The sequence below is a fragment of the Mustela nivalis genome (genome assembly GCF_964662115.1).
Source record: "Mustela nivalis genome assembly, chromosome: 18".
Taxonomy (NCBI): domain Eukaryota; kingdom Metazoa; phylum Chordata; class Mammalia; order Carnivora; family Mustelidae; genus Mustela; species Mustela nivalis.
The window spans coordinates 438,986-456,553 of NC_139037.1; the positions used below are offsets into that span (position 1 = coordinate 438,986).

The 17,568-nt window shown below is 62.2% G+C and overlaps 3 protein-coding genes across 8 annotated transcripts in view; 1 reads left to right on the top strand and 2 right to left on the bottom strand.

Annotated features, from left to right (window-relative positions):
* VPS9D1 (VPS9 domain containing 1) overlaps positions 1 to 17,568 on the top strand; it is a 227,980-nt gene that overhangs the window by 107,380 nt on the left and 103,032 nt on the right. The gene's annotated exons all lie outside the window — the stretch shown is intronic.
* SPG7 (SPG7 matrix AAA peptidase subunit, paraplegin) overlaps positions 1 to 17,568 on the bottom strand; it is an 81,626-nt gene that overhangs the window by 46,717 nt on the left and 17,341 nt on the right. For 2 of the 6 annotated variants that reach the window (XR_014305699.1, XR_014305701.1), the window contains 8 exons: positions 13,710 to 13,834; positions 13,033 to 13,135; positions 12,228 to 12,338; positions 10,476 to 10,591; positions 8,918 to 9,074; positions 8,333 to 8,499; positions 7,707 to 7,881; positions 6,275 to 6,595 (listed from right to left, as the gene is read on the bottom strand). Coding sequence is in view for 3 of the 6 variants with exons in the window: in XM_082711453.1 (XP_082567579.1) it covers positions 6,419 to 6,595; positions 7,707 to 7,784; positions 8,333 to 8,499; positions 8,918 to 9,074; positions 10,476 to 10,591; positions 12,228 to 12,338; positions 13,033 to 13,135; positions 13,710 to 13,834 (1,034 nt within the window). In the remaining 3 variants the exon portion in view is untranslated. Of the gene's footprint in view, positions 1 to 6,274; positions 7,395 to 7,476; positions 7,882 to 8,332; positions 8,500 to 8,896; positions 9,075 to 10,475; positions 10,592 to 12,227; positions 12,339 to 13,032; positions 13,136 to 13,709; positions 13,835 to 17,568 lie in introns of those variants that run through there. The other 4 variants (XM_082711453.1, XM_082711454.1, XR_014305700.1 and 1 more) reach the window with 3 other exon arrangements.
* On the bottom strand, positions 349 to 2,274 carry RPL13 (ribosomal protein L13). The gene is made up of 6 exons (XM_082711589.1): positions 2,156 to 2,274; positions 1,866 to 1,986; positions 1,544 to 1,685; positions 1,176 to 1,349; positions 995 to 1,051; positions 349 to 521 (listed from the first exon to the last, which is right to left on the bottom strand). The coding sequence occupies exons 2-6, from the start codon at positions 1,967 to 1,969 to the stop codon at positions 363 to 365; spliced, it is 636 nt and encodes a 211-aa protein (XP_082567715.1). The 5' UTR covers positions 1,970 to 1,986; positions 2,156 to 2,274; the 3' UTR covers positions 349 to 362.

Sequence of the window (17,568 nt, forward strand, 5' to 3'; positions counted from 1 at the left end):
CCGCCACACAGGCACAGTAGCCTGAAGACGGGATCGGGGCGGCCCAGCCCCAGCTGTGAGCACCGGGTGCAGACAGGCCCAGGAAGACCTGGCCCCCGATCCCGAAACACTCCAGTAAGTGGGAACTGCTCTGTTCAACGGTTCCTCTGTGACACGCGCACGGGAGAGGGGCGCGAGTGACCCAGTCGACAGTCCTGAAGCACAGAAGATGCCATTCCGTGTCTGGGCTGCCACGCAAGGATGTGATCACCCCGGCCGGGTCCAGGCCGCAAGGACACAGGTTACCACGTTCTGGCCCCCAAGCCCTCCCAGAAGGCCGCCAGCACACGCAGACCTCAGGCACGCGAGTGGCCAAGGACATTTTATTTCTTCTTTTCAACATCCTGTTCTGCAGCTTCCTTGGCCCTTTTCGCCCGGATGCCGAAGAGCCGGGCGTTGGCGCGGGCCATGCGAAGGCTGGCGAACGCCTTGAAGTTCTTCTCCTCCTCCGTGATGACTCTGGCCTTCTCCTTCTTGTACACCTGAACGGAACGGGCCGGTGTCAAGGCCTTGGGCGGCATCTCCCGTCCGCAGACACCCGGAGGAGCTGGCTCTGCCTGCCCACTGCTCAAAGGCCACACGCAGCCAGCAAGGGACATCACAAGGAGCCTCCCTGGGGTCACCCCCAACACACGGCAGCAACCACCTCCGGTGTGTGCAGTTGTGGGCCCAGTTCTCCTGCCAGAGGAACCTCAAGAGCCCAGTCGTCTGCAGGATCCCGGTGTCCAGAGAGTGACCCGTGGCCCGGCCCTTCCAGCAGTGGGAGGTGCGTGTGTGACCAGCAAGTCCCCAAGGGACAGGGCAAGGCCGTCCGTCAAAGCGCCCAGCGGCTAAGAATGCAGACGCTCCTCCCAGAGTTCAAGGGCTCTCGCCCCCATACCGCACACCGCACGGGGCCCTCCGACCCCAGCCCCTCCGGCCAGGGCACCGGCCCGCCCCGCACACCCCCGCTTACGTTCCGGATGGGCATGACGGGGCCTGTCAGCTGCGTGGCCAGTTTGAGTTCTTCAGCCTGTTCGTGAGGAAGCGGGAGTCGCCGGGGCTCAGCGCGGGCGCCCAGGGCTGGAGCTCACAGCCCCCCGCGCGCCCCCGCTCCCGCGCCCGGGCCGCCCCCGCGCGTCCCCGCCCGCACTCACCGAGCTGTCGCCCTTGCGGGGAGCGGCCGGCCGGCGCGGGAACAGCAGCAGCCGCGAGCGGTACTCCTTCAGCCGCTGCACGTTGGCCTGCAGCGACTCCGTGGACTTGTTCCGCCGCCGCGGGTCCACCGAGATGCCGATGGTGCGCGCCACGCGCTTGTGGATGCCGGCGGCCTGCGACGCGGACGCGCGTGAGCCCCGCCCCGCCCCGCGCCCCGCCGCCCCGCGCCCCGCCGCGCGCAGCCGTCAGACGGAAGGGTTCGAGCGCGGTGTCATCACGGAGCGCAGCGATTCCGGAGACGGTCATCACGGGCTGCGCGCCCCGCCCCGCCCCGCGCGCCCCCGCCCCGCGCCGCGCCCGCACTCACCCGCAGCTCCTCCAGGCTGAAGCCCCTGCCGGCGCGCACTCGGGTGTGGTACCGCACGGTGGGGCAGCGCACGATGGGCCGGATGGGCCCGGACGCGGGGCGCGGGGCGATGCGGCGGGCCTTGGCCTGGCGGGCCTTGCGTCTGCGCGCACAGAGCGGTCGGGTCGCGCGCGGGGAGCCCGGGAGGGCGCGGGCTGCCCCCCCGGCCCCGCACCGGCCCCAGCGCCCCGCGGCCCCGCACCGGCCCCAGCGCCCCGCGGCCCCGCACCGGCCCCAGCGCCCCGCGGCCCCGCACCGGCCCCGCCCCCGCCCCGCGGCTCACCTGCGGATCTTCCGCGCCGGCTGGTTGAACCACGTGGCCACGCGCCGCTGCCAGTCCTTGTGGAAGTGCGGCTTCAGGATCATGCCGTTCCGGCTGGGCGCCATGGCTGCGGTCTACGGGCCTGCGGGCGCGGGGAGCGAGTCAGGGCCCGGGCCACGGCCCTCTCCCGTCTGCCGCGCGGGCCCGGAGCCCCTCTGCGGCCGCGCCCGGAGCAGCCCCACCCCGATGGCCGCGGATGGCAGCGGATGCGGCCCGAGTCCGCCAAGGGCGCCGCGAGCCCGCGCACCCACCTCCTGCGAGGGCGAACAGCCGGCGGAAAAGAGCCGGCGCCGCAAAGCACGCCGGGATGGTGCCGGGCTCCGCCAATCAGAAGCGCCGAGGCCTTCCGGCCAGTCAGAGCCGGGGATCGCGGAAGTGACGCGCGCTCCCCGCCGCCCTCCGGCCCCGCCCCGCGTCCCGGCCCCGCCCGGCCCAGGGGCGCGCGCGGGCCGGGCGGGGCCGAGCCTCCTCCCGGGACGACCGTCCGTGGTCGATCCCGAGCGGCCTCCGCGCCCCGGTGTCGGCGAGGTCGGCTGCGCGGGGCCGCGGGGCGGGGGCGGGGGCGAGCTCAGCCCGGCTCCGGCGCGGGCGCGGGTGCGGGTGCGGGTGCGGGCGGATGCGGGGCGGGGGAGCCGCGCGCGGAGCGCCCGTGAGGTCGAGTCTGCGGCCGCCTCGGGCCCGGCCGGTGACAGGGCAGGGGACGTGGCTGTGGAGGTGGCGCGGGTTCGGGGCTGCGCTGCGCCCCAGGGCGGGGCACCTCCGGGATCCTCTTCTGCGGAGCGGGGGGCCCGGCCCCGCTCTGCTTCCGTGGGAGGCGGAGGGCACGGGCCGGGATCCCCGCGGCCTCCCGTCACTTCTTGGGGCGGCCCCGGGGCTTGGACCCGCGCCCTGTGCCGGCACCGCCGCCGCGGCCCTGGCGCCGGGGACACGTTCGTGGAAGGCCACGTGCCGCGTCTTCTGGAGCGTCCCCTGCCCCGCGCGGCCCGCACCTCCCGTCTGCCTCGGGACCCGTGCCCGGGACCCTTGCTCTGAAATCGCAGACCCATCCCGGCGCCCACCGCCACCCCTGCGGTCCCTCTGCCCGACCCCCGTCCACCGGAGCGCCGGCCGCTCACCGGGACGATGTGGCCCCGCGCGCCGGCTGGGGGACGGGGGGCTGCGACAGGAGCACCGCCCAGACCCGGGTGCCGTGAGGAAGCGAAGTGGGAGCCGAGGAGTCCTGGTCTGCGGGCACACCGGGCCCGACGCAGGCTCCGGCGACCCATTCTTGAGTGCGCCACACGCTTCCCGCCTTTTAAAAGGGTGCGGAATACTGAGGGGAAACTGCTTCTGATGTGAAATCCTATTGGGGACAGGCTGGCGTTCTGCTTGGGAGACGGAACATTGTCAACCACGGAGCAGGAGTCCTTCTGATACAAAGACTTAGCTGGCTCAAGTGTTTTAAAAATCAGCCGTGGGGGCGCCTGGGTGGCTCCGTGGGTTAAGCCTCTGCCTTCGGCTCAGGTCATGATCTCAGGGTCCTGGGATCGAGCCCCGCATGGGGCTCTCTGCTCAGCGGGAGCCTGCTTCCTCCTCTCTCTCTGCCTGCCTCTCTCTGCCTACTTGGGATCTCTCTGTCAAATAGATAAATAAAATCTTAAAAAAATAAAATAAAATAACAACAACCAGTAGCTGTTGGGACAGACCATCTCCTGGGCACAGAAATCCACAGCCACAGGTCTGCTCCAGGCTTTTGTCCCAGACTTGGACCTCCAAGGGCCACTGAAAGAGGCCCTCTCTTCCCCAGGGAACTGCACTTAAGGTGGCAGGTGATTCCTGGATGGACACCCACAAGGTGTGGGAAGAGGCTGTGCCTCCAAGAGTTTCCCTGCAAGACTCAGTCCGTTCCTCACGGCACAGCCGCCTCACTCAGTACTTGTCCCTGGCCGGTCCGCCAGCTGGTGCCGTGGGTGTTCCTTCAAGGAAATCCCAGCTACAACAGTCCCCAGCAGTGTTGGGAGCCCTCTCAGACATAACGCCTCAATTTTTAAAATTAGTTTCATAGGGACAAAGTGTTTCTTTCGTGTTTGGGGGGTAAAAGTTCTAGCCCAAAACACTTTGCAAAAATTAGCATGCTTTGTCCTATAAATACGGGGTAATTGTTGAATTGGGAAAAGTAATAGCCCAATAACAGCTAGGCTAGGATAACGTTTGCTGCTTAATCACAGAGAACTTGTTGACTACCCAGCATCTCCGCTTCCCAGAATCTTGGTCTACACAGAGATCAGCTGTGGGCTAATTCAAAGATTCCTATGACCTGAAGGAGCACTTGATGTCAGTGAAAGGTGGCAGAAAGAATATTAGTGTTGTAATCATAAATGTTCTATCTATGGGGCGCCTGGGTGGCTCAGTGGGTTAAGCCTCTGCCTTCGGCTCAGAGTCCTGGAATCGAGCCCCACATTGGGCTCTCTACTCAGCAGGGAGCCTGCTTCCTCCTCTCTCTGCCTACCTGTGATCTCTGTCTGTCAAATAAATAAAATCTTAAAAAAAAAAAAGTTCTATTTAAAATACCTGCATGACACCAGGCGTTAACTGGGCTCATTATGATAATTTTGCAATAGGGATGAAGCTGGCGCGTTACATGGTACACCTGAAACTAAGTATCCCTTACACCAAAACAAAAAGTAAGCTTTGAGTAAGCATGACGGCACATACGTGTTTGTTGGGGAGTGTGTATTACAGGAGAGATTTAAGAGCACACGTTGATTTTCGATACTTTTCAGTCTCCTGAAGATGATTGTGTTCAATATCCCTGTTCACGCCTGGGGGCTCAGTTGTTAAGTGTCTGCCTTGGCCCAGACCATGATTCCAGGGTCCTGGGACTGAGCCCTGCATCGGGCTCCCTGCTCTGCAGGAAGCCTGCTTCTCCCTCTCACACTCCCCCTGCCCCTGCTTGTGTTCCCTCTCCTTTTCTCTGTCAAATAAATAAATAAAATCTTAAATTGAGAAAAAAAACCAAACAAACATGTCTTTCTCAGAGCGTCCGGCAGGCCCAGTCAGAACATGTGACTTGATGTCCGGGTCGCTGAGTTCAAGCCGCACGTGCGTGTAGATTTCTACCAAACAAAAACGTGCCTTTCTCAGTGCGTTCCAGAAGCTGTAGTCAGGCCGTGTTACATGTGCTGTGCTGGGGGGCGGACAGAGGGCCAGGGCTGCCCTCCCGTGTTGGCTCTCACTGCTCCAGGGAGGCGCGGGCAGCTGGAGAAGGCTCCTTACAGGGGGGTGAGAGGACTCGGCAGCCTGAGTCCATGAGGAGGGAGTGGGGGAGGCCTGACTGGTGCTCTTGAGCACCCTGAGGGCCTGGAGGTGGCGTCCCTGAGGACCAGTGGGAAGGTCTGCCAACAGCTGGCTTCTGGCAGTCAGCACAGGGAGACTCCCTCACACCCGTGAGAGCCGGGGGTGCAGGCTGCACTGGTCTCCACCAGGGCGGGGGGCCGCTTTTCACGCTGTTCCGATTCCTAAGTGCCTTCCGGGACCACCTTGATGGTCAAGTGCAGGGGATGTGCTTGGCCACAGCCACGTTCGGGTATGGAGGGTGCCACCCTGGGCCGAGGAGACCGGAGCCTTCCTAACCACATGCCCATCTATAGGAGTTTGGGGAACTGGGGTCAAGGCGAGAGGGCCCGGTCAGAGCTGCCCTCCCTCAGGTGTGACCCGTACCCGTACCCACCCACATGCTTCCTCGGGTCCCCACGGCGGGGTGATTCTGACAGGAAGTGCCTACCACCCGCGGCTCCCAGCGCCACTGCAGGGAAGGCAGGAGCATGGACAGCAGCAGGTGCGAACACCTGAGTGCGTGCTCACTCCGCTGGGGACAAGGAACCAAGTGCACCCTGCTGCTGCCCCCGACTTGTGAGGGGGTATCCTGGGCCTCTACCCCAGATTCCTACAAAAGGGGCTCAACGAGTTATCATGTGGCTGAGATTATAAACTGAAACACAGGACCTTTTGTTGGCTTATAGCTGGTCATGTGGTGCAAAGACGGACCCTCTACCCACAGAACATACTAGAAAGTACCGCAGCCGATTGCAGGGTGTCTTTCCTTGCACACCAGCACGTGCGGTGGCCAGAACAGCGAGGACGGCAGCAGGCGGCAGTGTTCTAAGGTGGCGGAGTGCAGTGCCCGACCCTGAAGCCGACCCTGTGCGTGCATGAGCACCAGGACAGCCGCCAGCTCCGAGGGGCTCTCACCGCAGACTGTTAGCACGCTGATGAAGTCAGCGGAGCTGAAGACACAGCCCCTGCACGAACCGCAGGCAGAAACAGGCCGCCGGGGGCCCGGGTCTAACCATCACCTCCCGTGGGGGAAAGGACAGAGAAACAAAGCTAGATCGTCTGCAGAGACATTTACTAGTCACGGGCAGGGACATCCATAAATAGATCACAAAGGCCATTCAGAGAGCAGTGAGGCTGTGCGGAGGCGTCCGTCTCCCTGGGTTTCAAAAGGCGGGAAGGCCAGGTCCCCAGAGGCACAGTCAAGGAGGTGGGGGCTGCCGCGGGGCCTCCTCCTCCCCTGGGTCTTGCTTCTCCGTGTCGGCCTCACTCCACCTCTGAGGCGCGATCATCTTCTTGGGCCCGTGAGGGGGCGGGCCGATGAGGGCCTCGATGTCCTCATAGTTGATCACTTCCTTCTCCAGCAGGGCGCTCGCCAGCTAAGGGAACAAACAGGGCAGTGTGTGAGCCCCAGACAAGGACACACAAGGGCCTTTTGAGAGCAGAGCACCCCGGAGGGAGGGCTGTCTGCGAGCAGGACGCCCGGGCAGGCCACTTTCCCAGGGAAGCAGTCAGCAGGCAGCTCCGGCGAAGAAACCCTCCCTGTCTGCACCCTGGAGATGGTGTCCCAGCTGCCAGCCTCATTAATTTTTCTGCTTCCCTTCCAAATCTGTTTCCTGGGGCAACTTCAACTTCCTTTAGCAAACACGGTGTGTGTATCTGCACGTGGGGAGTGAGTGGAGGCTGGACCGTGGGGGCCAGGCGCTGCTGTGGGCAGGCAGCCTCCACCTCTCCAGATGCGGTTGCGGAGAACACGCTGGAGGAGCTGGTGTGCCCTGCATGGGCAACCTGTCGCTGACAGCCCCGTCGCAGCCTCGAGGAGCGACGCCCAGGGCCCTCAGACAGGCGCAGCCGCTTCCTCCACCGGGCAGGTCTGGCGTGATGCTCAGCCCTGGACCCCACCAACGGGACAGAGGCAGGACATCCTGGGACCCTGGGACCTTGTCAGCAGCAGATTCGGGCTCAGTCCCTGCACTGCTCAGCGCCCCCCACACCCCCCGGGAGGCAGGGGCTGCTGGTCTGGGAGAAGCCCCCCAAGGACGCAACATGCATGAGACCATGACCTGAGCCGCAATCAGGAGTCAGACGCTTAACCGACGGGGCCACTGCCAGGCGAACCTGAGCATGCGGTTCCCATCTCAGGGCCGAGAGTTCGAGCCTCCTGTTTGGCAGCAATTTCTTAAAAAATAAAAGAAATTGAAAATTCCAGGAAGCACCTAAAGAGCTGGGGGAGAGTCAGCGAGGCCAACTACACACTAACCTGAACCCTGAGTGGAACCTGAACCCTGACGTCTGTGGCACTGTGTCCTCTGCCTGCCGAGAAGGGGCGGGCGTCACGTGCTCACAGTGTGGGCTAAGGAGGCGGTGCGAGAAATGGGAGTGCGGCTGGGCCCGGGCGGGTGCGCAGGGATCGGTCCTCTGCAGCTCCCTGTGCCGGGAGGGTTCCGCGAGGAGCAGGGAGTGAGGACAACCCCGGCGCCCGAGTCTCACCGCCTGCAGCTTGTCCAGGTTCTCCTGCAGCACCTGTTCCGTGTGCCTGTAGGCCTTTGCCACCAGCAGCTTTGCTTCCTGCCAACGCAAGACGACAGCCGTGTAACGCACAGGGTGGCCAACCTCAGTCCAGATGTCCCGCGTGGCCCATCCTGGCGCTGGAGTTCACATGAAGCTGCGGGGACAGGAACACAGCTTTTCTCTCGCGGTGGCCAGGAGAGCGTGGCTGCCCCCAGCCCGTCCCCTGGGACCGCTCCTGCAGAAGATGCCTGTCCCCGGCTCGGTCCTCCAGGCCCGCAGCCACCTCCCACGTGCACCAGGCCGCACGCTGCCCTGGCCCAGCCTCCCACAGAGCACGCAGTGTGTCCACTGGGGCATCTGTTCCTTCTCTTTCCCGGTCTCAGATCACCGACAGTTTTCAGCAAAAGCCACCCAAGTCCTCACCTGAGAACACTCGGCAAGCGAGTGATCCAGTACTTCTTGACTGGTTCGTCTTCGATGTGGGCCACACAGCAGCGCGCTCTGCTCGGTGTGGCAGAGGGCACAGCACCAGCCCCCGAGAGGGGCCCGCCCCCAACCCACCGCGGCGCACCCCAACCAAAGCCGAGCTCGCTGTGCAGACTCACATGGTCCATCATTTCCTGCAGGCCACGGCTGAACGGACGCCGGCCGATGCCTGTGAGGCCCTCCTGCGCCTCGGGGAAGGACACGGGCCCGATGCTCGGCGCCATCCCAAACTGCCTCACCATGGAGTAGGCGATGCGCGTGACCTTCCTCAGGTCGTCCTGAGCCCCTGCAGCGGAGGGTCCGGACAGAGGTTCTCTCCGGGCACTGCCAAGTCAGGGCACACGGGGCACCCTGGCACAGGTCCCAGGAGAAGCTTGTATCTCGTCACAGCTCCTCAGAAGCCTTACACTTCGGAGCTCCTGCTGGGGCACACACGTGGGTGCGCTCTCCTGGCTGTTCTCCACGTGCTGCTCTGCACTGGCCTGGCTGTCTACCCTGAGCCCCAGGGTCACGGCAACAAGCGAGGAACGGCTCTACCTCCTCTCTGGACGTCCCGGTGTAGCAGCAGCCTGCGAAGGCCGACTGGGCCTGTCCCACCATTCCAGTCCCTCCCCCAGATCCACACCCCCACCCCCGCCACGCGGAAGCGCAGCGGGTGTGAAAGCACTTTGAGGACTCAGAACCAGCACGGGCCAGCTTCTCACCGGAAGTGACCTTGTTGAAGGAGATGTTCTCGGACGCACGGCCGCCCAAGGCCATGCACATGCGCTCAAACAGCTGCTCCTTGGTGAAGAGGTGCTGGTCTCTCGGCAGTATCTGAGCGAAGCCCAGCGTCGCATTAGTCCGTGGCGCGATGGAGACCTGCGGAACGTCACACAGCCGAGTAAGCGGGCAGGATCCGGACTTTAAAGATGAAGGTGTGGAAACGTAGGACAGATCTTTAATGGGAGGGTTTCAAAGCAGTTGAAGCAAATCTGTACTGGCCCCATTTTACAGCAAAGGAGGACCCTGTCCCTGAAGGACGACGGGTCAACAGGAGGCTGGGCTGTGCCTTGCGCGCGCACCCGAAGTAAAGCACACCGGCGCGGACGGGGCCGCTGTGGGTGCACGTCCCGCACCAGTCCTCGCAGGCGCGGCTTGGGAACGGACACCGACCAGGTGCACACACAGGGCGGGCCGGCGGGGGGGGGGGGTCTCCCAGGGCCTGGGGCGTCCGAGGAGGAAACGGAAACCCGACACTGAAGCGAACTGCAGTGGAAACCGCTGTAAGGGACAGCCCGACCGGGAGCTGGGCTTCATGACCTGCCCTGGCGGAGGAGCCGGCCTGCCTCGGGAGGGGGGTTTCTCATTGTGACAGACGTACCCTTTAGACATCACGCAAAGTGAAAATTCTGAGAACAAGGAATTTTAAATAACATTACTTCATTCGGAATTTTTCTGCATTAATTTTTATTTTCGTTTTTGAGATACTGCATTCAGACATTTGCCCTGAACCCTGCCTTCCTCACCCTCGGCCTGACCCGGGGCACCTTAGCGATGGCAGCAGCCCCCAGGTCACCAGACACCGGGTCACCCACTGCTGACTGTGTAAGAGGAACTGGCCTGGTCGACAGGGTGTCGTCAGACGCAACCAGACCGTCCACGTGGCTGCCGCGAACCCTTCTGAGAAGAAGCCCGGTAGCGATAAAGTGCGGGGCTTGCGATGCCGCACCCCACTGCCGTTGCTGGGGAGCTGTGGTGCTCCTGGCACCACGGGACCACAGCATGGGGACGGCCCCCGTCTGGGCTGCAGCCCGCCTGTGCGGAGGGCGCTGTGCAACCTGCACGCAGAACCTGGGGAAGCTGTTTCTGCTGGTGGCAGCAGATACAAATAAATTTTCATCAAGTTCACAAAATGCCTCCAAGAGTGGTGTTTTTTTTAATGTGAACCAAATTCACTTATTTTTAAGGTGAGCAATCACGAGGTCAACACTTTTGGTAAATACGGCAATTCTTAATTCCAAGAGGAACTGTGTAGATGGCACAGCCAGACCCCAGCTGATCACATGGAGACAACACGCTAGAGACCAGACCAGAGCCCACTTTGGATCTCCCGCCCTTTGCTGCTGGGGGTGAGGGGTCCCACACCATCCATTCCTGCTGTGCTCACGTCCGGCTCACAGCGCACTTTCTCTTCAAGCCACAACACGCAATGCTTCCACAGTCAGCTTTGTTCACGGGCCCGCTGGCTCGCGGCCCCCAGCCCCGACGCAGACGCCCTACCTTCATGACGGCCTCGGTGTGCTCGAGCAGCCAGCCGACCAGGGCGTGGCCCGACTCGTGGAACGCAACCACCTTCTGTTCTTCCTTTGACAGGATCTGGCTCTTTTTGGCAGTCCCTGAAACAATGTGGGGTCCGAGTCTGGGCACGGGGTCCCGGGCAGGCGAGCCAGGCACGCCCGTTGCCCTCACTGAGCTCTACCCCTCGCCATCAAAGCAGCGTCGTCCTGGAGGTTCACCTCCTGCACCTCCGCCCCGGGCCGGCACCCAGATGTTGCTCATGGAAGATGCCAGAGGGACCTGTTTGTTTCTGCTTCTGTGAGTGCCGGGGTGACAGGTGCCTACCCTCAGGGGCCCACAGGGCACTGGGCCGCTGTGATTAGTGGGATCCCTGCCGAGGTCCAGGATTCGAAGCGGCTCTTCCCCTGGACCCTGGAGCTGCGGCCCCTTGCTAGCCGGCCGCCTCCCATGTGCCTGGTCTCTGTAGTCCATGAACCCCAGAGCCCGTCACCTTAAGCACCCCGGGTTCTTCACACCTCCTGCGTTCCCGATTTACGCAGCCTGGATCGGCTCTGGGTCTGGCTGTGTGCTCCTAGGGCCTTCCCCCTCCGTTTACGGCAAGGCTGGGTCTGAGCATCCTAACGGGAGGCAGAGCCCCCGATGGTGGCCACTGGAACCCACGTGCTGTAGCTTGGGCAGGCCACACCTGTGCGGTCAGTATGTCTGTCTCTCACTTTGACAGTGTGAGATCCATTTCCACAGAAAACTAAGTGTCTTAGGTGAAGGTGAAGCCACGTCTATAGTAAGCAGCGGCCACTTGTGTACCTCTGTCCACACAGGTTCCTGAGCTGCAGCCTGGACACCTGGTGGCGTCTGTACCAGACTTCAGCTCAGCCAGAGTGACAGGGACGAGCCTGTTGTAGGGACAGCTTGTGCCGGAACACTCCCCACCCACGTGCGAGGCCGGCGCTGCTTCTACTTCTCTGGTAATGGATTGTTGCCCTCTTTAAAAAACTTCCAGGGGCGCCTGGGTGGCTCAGTGGGTTAAGCCGCTGCCTTCGGCTCAGGTCATGATCTCAGGGTCCTGGGATCGAGTCCCACATCGGGCTCTCTGCTCAGCAGGGGGCCTGCTTCCCTTCCTCTCTCTCTGTGATCTCTTCCCTTCCTCTCTCCTACTGTGATCTCTCTCTGTCAAATAAATAAATAAACTCTTTAAAAAAAATAAAAATAAAAAACTTCCAGTGTCTTGAACTGAACCTCTCAAGGACAAGACACACGGGGCTGTGGACACTTCAGAGACTCTCGGTTTCAGTCCCACTCTCCTGACAGAAGCCCAGGGACCCCACTTTGAGTAGCGACAGTTAAGGTCTCCCAAAAGGCCCCCCACCCCGCCCCGCTGCCAAGACCCCTCGTGTCGCTGCCCTGAGCAGAGACGGGCCAGGCAGCAAAGCACAGCTCTCGGGAGACCTGCGGCCCCGCAACACGGACAGGGCCTGTGAGGTCCACGCCGAGGCACCGTCGACGGCAGAGGGGCTGAGTGCCGCTCACGTGTGGATGCGTGACACCCTGTGTCTCTGCTGGAAGAGGTTTCTGCTCTTGGGCGTATCCCTGGTATTTCAAACGAGAACCCGACTTAGGACACTGCCCCCACTGCTCTCTCGTCCAGCAGCGCTTCGCTGAGCCCTTCCGTCACGTGTCAGCCTGACCCGCGCCGCACCCACCTGCCCCCCGCCGTCCGGGTGCTTGCTCTCATACCCGCAATGACCCGCTCCACAGCGCACTCGAAGTTCAGGGTGTGGACAGACGCGTGCCCTTCCCGTGCGGCGTGCAATGCGGCCTCGTTACAGACGTTGGCGATGTCAGCACCTGTCCGCACAGCAGCGTCAGCAGAGGGCAGGGGAGGGGGGCGTGGGCAGGAGGCGGGCAGCAGGCAGGCGGCGCGTCCGTCCTGTGCTGAAGCCACGCGTGCCTCTAGCAGACCAGGGCACCTCCGCCCTGTGCTGCCCCCTTTCTGCCCCTGCCAGGCTCCTTCCTGCTCAAGTCCCACCAGCAGCTTTGCACCACCTGCTGTTTTCTTCTCCCTGGGAACTCACAGCCCAGTACCCATGAGATTCTCGTTAAGAGACTTAAAGGAAAATCCAAAAGGAAAAAATTATAATAAAAGGGATTTTGTTGCTATTACCCTTTAAAACGAGAGCCGTAGAGAAAATACCCTGATTTGTGATGTGTCTCCGCTCAGTGAGAAGACGGTTGAGGCGGGCCGTGGTGCGCTCGGGCAGCCACGAGGCCGTGAACGGCATCGCCTGGCAGGGAGCAGTGGGCACACACAGCCCGAGTGTGGAAAGGCCCTCAAGGGCCGGTGGGCAGAGGCCTGCGGGCAGAAGGGCCCGGAGCAACCCCCGTGTAGGCACTACTGGCGCGGGAAAAGCCAAGTGCCAGGCAGCACTTTTCTCCTCTGCCGGCTCTCTGCGCACGACCTCACTCCCGCCCAGGCTGTGCTACCTGCAGGGCCCCGGGCAGGGGTGCGCACCCCCCAGACAGCAGGGAACAGCGTCCATACCGCTGAACCCCGGCGTGAGCTCTGCCAGACGCTGCGAGTAAAAGCTGCTGGCCTGGGTCAGCTTCAGGCTCTTCAGGTGCTGCTCAAAAATCTCCCGCCTTTCCTGCAGAGAAAGGAGCCAAGCGTGGGCTCACCCCTGCCCTGCAGACAGCAGCCACGGGCTGTCAGATCACCGCCGCGGCCTGCAGGCAGGAGACCGGCAGACCGCAAGCAGCACTTCAGATGGAAGGTGGGAGGGACAACGAAGCGCCTCACACACGTGAGGGTCGTTCTGTAGAACATCTGGTTCCCACACACTCGAAACCTCCCAGACCCCCGAGTCACAGCAGTGGGGAGCTGCCCCCAGCACAGCATCAGGGGAGCCTCACTCAGTCCAAGTGTCGGACCCGGGACTCCCGGCTGCGGCGCGGGAACGCACACCTTCCGCCCGCGCTCCGAACCCTCTCCCCACCGAGCACCGCTTGCTGGTCGCTGCTGCCCTGGGGCACCGAGGAGCTGGTGGGGCCCAGGACAAGGACTCGGAGGCTTCCCAAGGATTGTGCTACAAAACTCAGCCACAGTGTTGAGGGGTAAAGAGAAAAACCGGGGGTGCGCCAAATGAGCTGCAGAGCCACGGCAGAATATAGGTAAGCCAAAGACAGTCGGACAGACAAGAGCCAGCCCCCGGCCACACTGACCTGCAGTGTGGGAAGGTCGATGAAGATGTGTCGATCCAGCCGGCCAGGCCTCAGCAGAGCGTTGTCCAAAACGTCAGCCCGGTTGGTAGATGCCAGGACAATGACATGGTCGGTGGTGCCCATTCCTGGAGGGATAGACAGCTGTTGGGGTACAACTCCCCCTCTAGGACACGAGTGGGACGGACCTCCCACTGGGGCCCATGAGAATGAGGACGTGGACCGACCCAGGATCAGGGTCCCCACGACAGCAAGACTTTGCCTGTCTTCCCCAGGCTGCCAGCCCAGAGGCAGAACCACAGATGAGGGCCTGCAAGCCATCGATGGCGTCCGGGGGGTCGTGTTTCCCCTCGGTAACTGCCCAGCAGACCCGGGGAACGAGGGGCACCGTGTCCGCGCTCCTTTGGTGCAAAGCCATGGGCCAGAGCAGACATTTCTCAACACTGGTCTGTGGCCTGGGCTTGGAGGCTCCGGGTTTCTCAGAAGGTTTACAAGGGCTGAGAGCACCACTGGTGGCCCAGGTCTTCGTGAGAACCGACACAGGCCCTCGTCTGAGCAAGGCCGCACCCGCAGAAAGGCATCCGAGCCAAGGCTGGGTGATCTGGGCGATCTGGGCCTGAGCAGACATCCAAGGGTCTTCCGTGTATGCTCAGCACACATTACAGTGCGACGCTGGTCTTCCTGCTGTTGTAGATAATTATGTCCAGAGCACGTAAGACTGAGAGCACGTGAGATCCCGAACTTCAGACTGGCTTTAAAATCACCGGCCGGGGAGGAGACTGCAGCAGGGGGTGTGGATGGCAAGGGTCTGGCCTGCGCCATGGAGGTTCCCTGCACAGCTCTCCCTGTGCTTCTGTATGTGTGACAAGGTCCAGAATACAAAGTTTAAAAAATAAAGACTTCAGGGGCACCTGACTGGCTCGGTTGATGGAATGGGAGACTCCTGATCTCAGGGTCTTGAGTTCAAAGCCCCACTTGGGTGTGGAACCCACTTAATTAAACAAACCAACCTGCCATGATCTTTTGCTAATGAAAAAAGTCCACAATAAGCAGACACACAAGTACAATCTAAAACTACCTGTGAAGCGCCGAGTGGAATTTAAAAGACGTTTTAGAGAAATAGGTCCCGAGAGCGTGAGGCACCACCACCTCCCAGCAGACCGCCGCTAACTCCACCCCAGGACCCCACGACGGCAAGAGGGGCCTGGCTGAGCGCACGGGCCAGGGGCCGGCCACCTCACAAGGATCTGACACCTGAGTCAGCGAGAAGCACCGGGACCCACAAACCACAACCCACGCCCTCGGAACGCTCCTGCGTGTGCGCATTCTCGCTGGAGTCCCCGAAGGTGGGACACGAGGGGTCCAGCCCACTCTTGTGTCGAGCAGAGAGCGGATAACCCTAACCTCCCAAATGAGCCGGAAGCCAACGCAGGCACCACCCAGCAGCTCCACTGGCCTGCCCAGTGGTTTCAGGACGTCGCTGTGACACAGGCAACAGGAGGCTGACTGGACGAGGGCCCCGGGACAGACATGGCTTCGTTTCTCGGACAAGGAGGAAAGCCAGAGCTCTCCTCTGGGGACTTGCTGGGACGCCCTACTGCGACTTCTGCAATGTCCTCCTCACACAGGCCGAGGCTGTGAATGTGGAATTCTGAGTCACAGGTGCGAAAACATGACAAGAGTGGTGCCTGCTTGTCCCTGACGATCTCGCGTGAATGCGCCGTCCAGCAGGGAGCTGTGATCCAGTCGTATGTGGACAGTTTGTCCTTCCCTGGCTTCACGGTAACCAGGACACCGAAACCCCGCGTTCCCAGACCGCTCGCATGGGCGGACGTGTGGGCCACTGCAGCACGGTGCCGGTCTGCGTGCGCACAGCTCGGAACCAGGGCACGGGAGCGCTCATGCTGGGTCGGATGGGGGCCGCGGCCTTGTCTCCCAGAGAGGCTGCCACAGGGGACGCTCCCATGGGCAGTGTGTCTGCTCATGTCTCCCCAGCTGCTTGATTTAAATCAGGGTCACCGAGGTTCCCGCGAGGACCCGGGTCTGACCTCTCCCCGCCCTCCCCGGCATCCAGTGCTGCTGCCCCGCTTCCCCTGAGTCTCCTGTGAGGCGCGTGTTCCTAGGAAAAACTCAGCAAGATCTTTTGGGAGATGGGGACAAGCTTGTTCTAGAAATTCTAGGAGAGCCAAGCACACCCGCTCCCACAGCTACAGCCGAGGAACAGACGTCAGGAGCCCGCCCGCCTTTCTCCCAGACCGCTGCAGGGGGAGGCCGCTGCCCATGGGAGGCGGACGCACCGGGTTGGGGCCCCGCTGCTGCCAGGTCCAGCCAAGCGCTGGCAGAGGCACAAAGGCCATTCAGTGGAGGATGCAACAGCCTCTTCAGCAAATGGAGAACCGGACCCCCCCACGCAGAAAAAAGAGCCATGGCCACACCCTCGCATCTGGCCCAGCGTGACGTCAGACACATCATGGATGAAGACGGAAGACCAGGTGGATGGGAGCAAGGGCCTCCTGCTGACCCCGAGGGAGGCCGGAGCTCATGCCCCACAGGCTCTCGCGAACGCAGAGGCTCAGAGCCCTCCTGCTGTTCAAGATATAGCAAGGGGACTGTCCCCCTCTGAGGGACCTGGTGGGACCCCAGCACTCGGCACACGTGCCCTTGCCATGTGACCTGGCTGTCCCGTAGCACAGCCTCGTCCTGACATGGCGAGGTTTTCCCACGACGGGCACAGTGTCCACTCCGTGCCCTGCACGTCAATGAAGCGGTGCTGCCCTTCCCCGAGGACTGAGAGAGGCGCCTCAGATGCCGCTGAAGGGCTGAGAATGGCCGGCTGTGTCTGCACACAGAGGCACCTGTTCACTGCCAGTCCAGCCCAACAAGGGCCTTCAGTCAGTGGGTCGGGGTTCTGGGCGGAAGCGTCCCATTCATGGTGGCACAGAGAGCCTGGGCTCAGGGAAAGATGCCATTTAGTAAACGCTTCCTGGGGGGCTCGGTCTTCAAGTGCCAACAGCCCGAGGAAGCGGATCTGCTCGTCCCATGTGCTATGTCTCTGGGCGGAAGCCTCCTTGAGTGCCTTCAGGTCAGGTGGACTGTAGTGGCACACACAGAGCGCAGGTGGGGTCACAAGCCAGGACGTCAAAGCTGCAGAGCCTGGAGAAACAGGGGCCAGTGGGAACCCCACAGCACAGCACCTCCCAGTCCAGAAGCGCGCCTGCAAGCCGTGCAGGGCTGCCGTCTGCAGGAGCCCAAGGGCAACACGAGCAAGAGGAAGCGCGAGAAGACTCCCGACAGCCTGCTCTCGCCCGGCCCCTCGCCAGCGCAGACGCTGGCCGTCCTTCCAAAGAGACGATCGGGAGCCGTCACTAACATCTGGTACTTCTGGGGCGACTGGGTGGCTCAGTCATTATGCGTCTGCTTTCAGCTCAGGCCCTGATTCCGGGGTCCTGGGATGGAGCCCCGCATGGGGCTCTCTGCTCTGCGGGGAGCCTGCTTCCCCCCTTCTCTGCCTGCCTCTCTGCCTACTTGTGATTCCTCTCTCAAATAAATAAATAAAATCTTTAAAAAAAGAAATCTGGTACTTCTGAGAGCAGAGGCTCATCAAACACACGGTCCTGACCTCAGTTTCGGGTGCCTGCAGGCCCAGGTGTGAGACCTTGGGACGAGAACCCGAGGGGACCCTCCAATCCCGGCAGGACTCGGACCATGTCCAGAACCCCACTAAGTAGAGGCGGCTAAGCATGAAGGGGTCATGAAAACCCGTTCAAACGAAAAGCACCAAGTGTGGTCTCAGCGATGGGAGACTGCGGGGGTGACTCCAAGACCACGAGCAGCCCACAGCCTGCCCCCAGAAGGCGCTCCT

Excerpts from the sequence above, each read along its gene's own strand:
- RPL13 (XM_082711589.1), bottom strand. The coding sequence starts at position 1,969 with ATGGCGCCCAGCCGGAACGGCATGATCCTGAAGCCGCACTTCCACAAG. Across the intron at positions 1,686-1,865 it reads CCGGCGCGGAAGATCCGCAG|ACGCAAGGCCCGCCAGGCCA; the intron begins GTGAGCCGCGGG and ends CTGTGCGCGCAG. Across the intron at positions 1,350-1,543 it reads TCAGCCTGGAGGAGCTGCGG|GCCGCCGGCATCCACAAGCG; the intron begins GTGAGTGCGGGC and ends TCCGCGTCGCAG.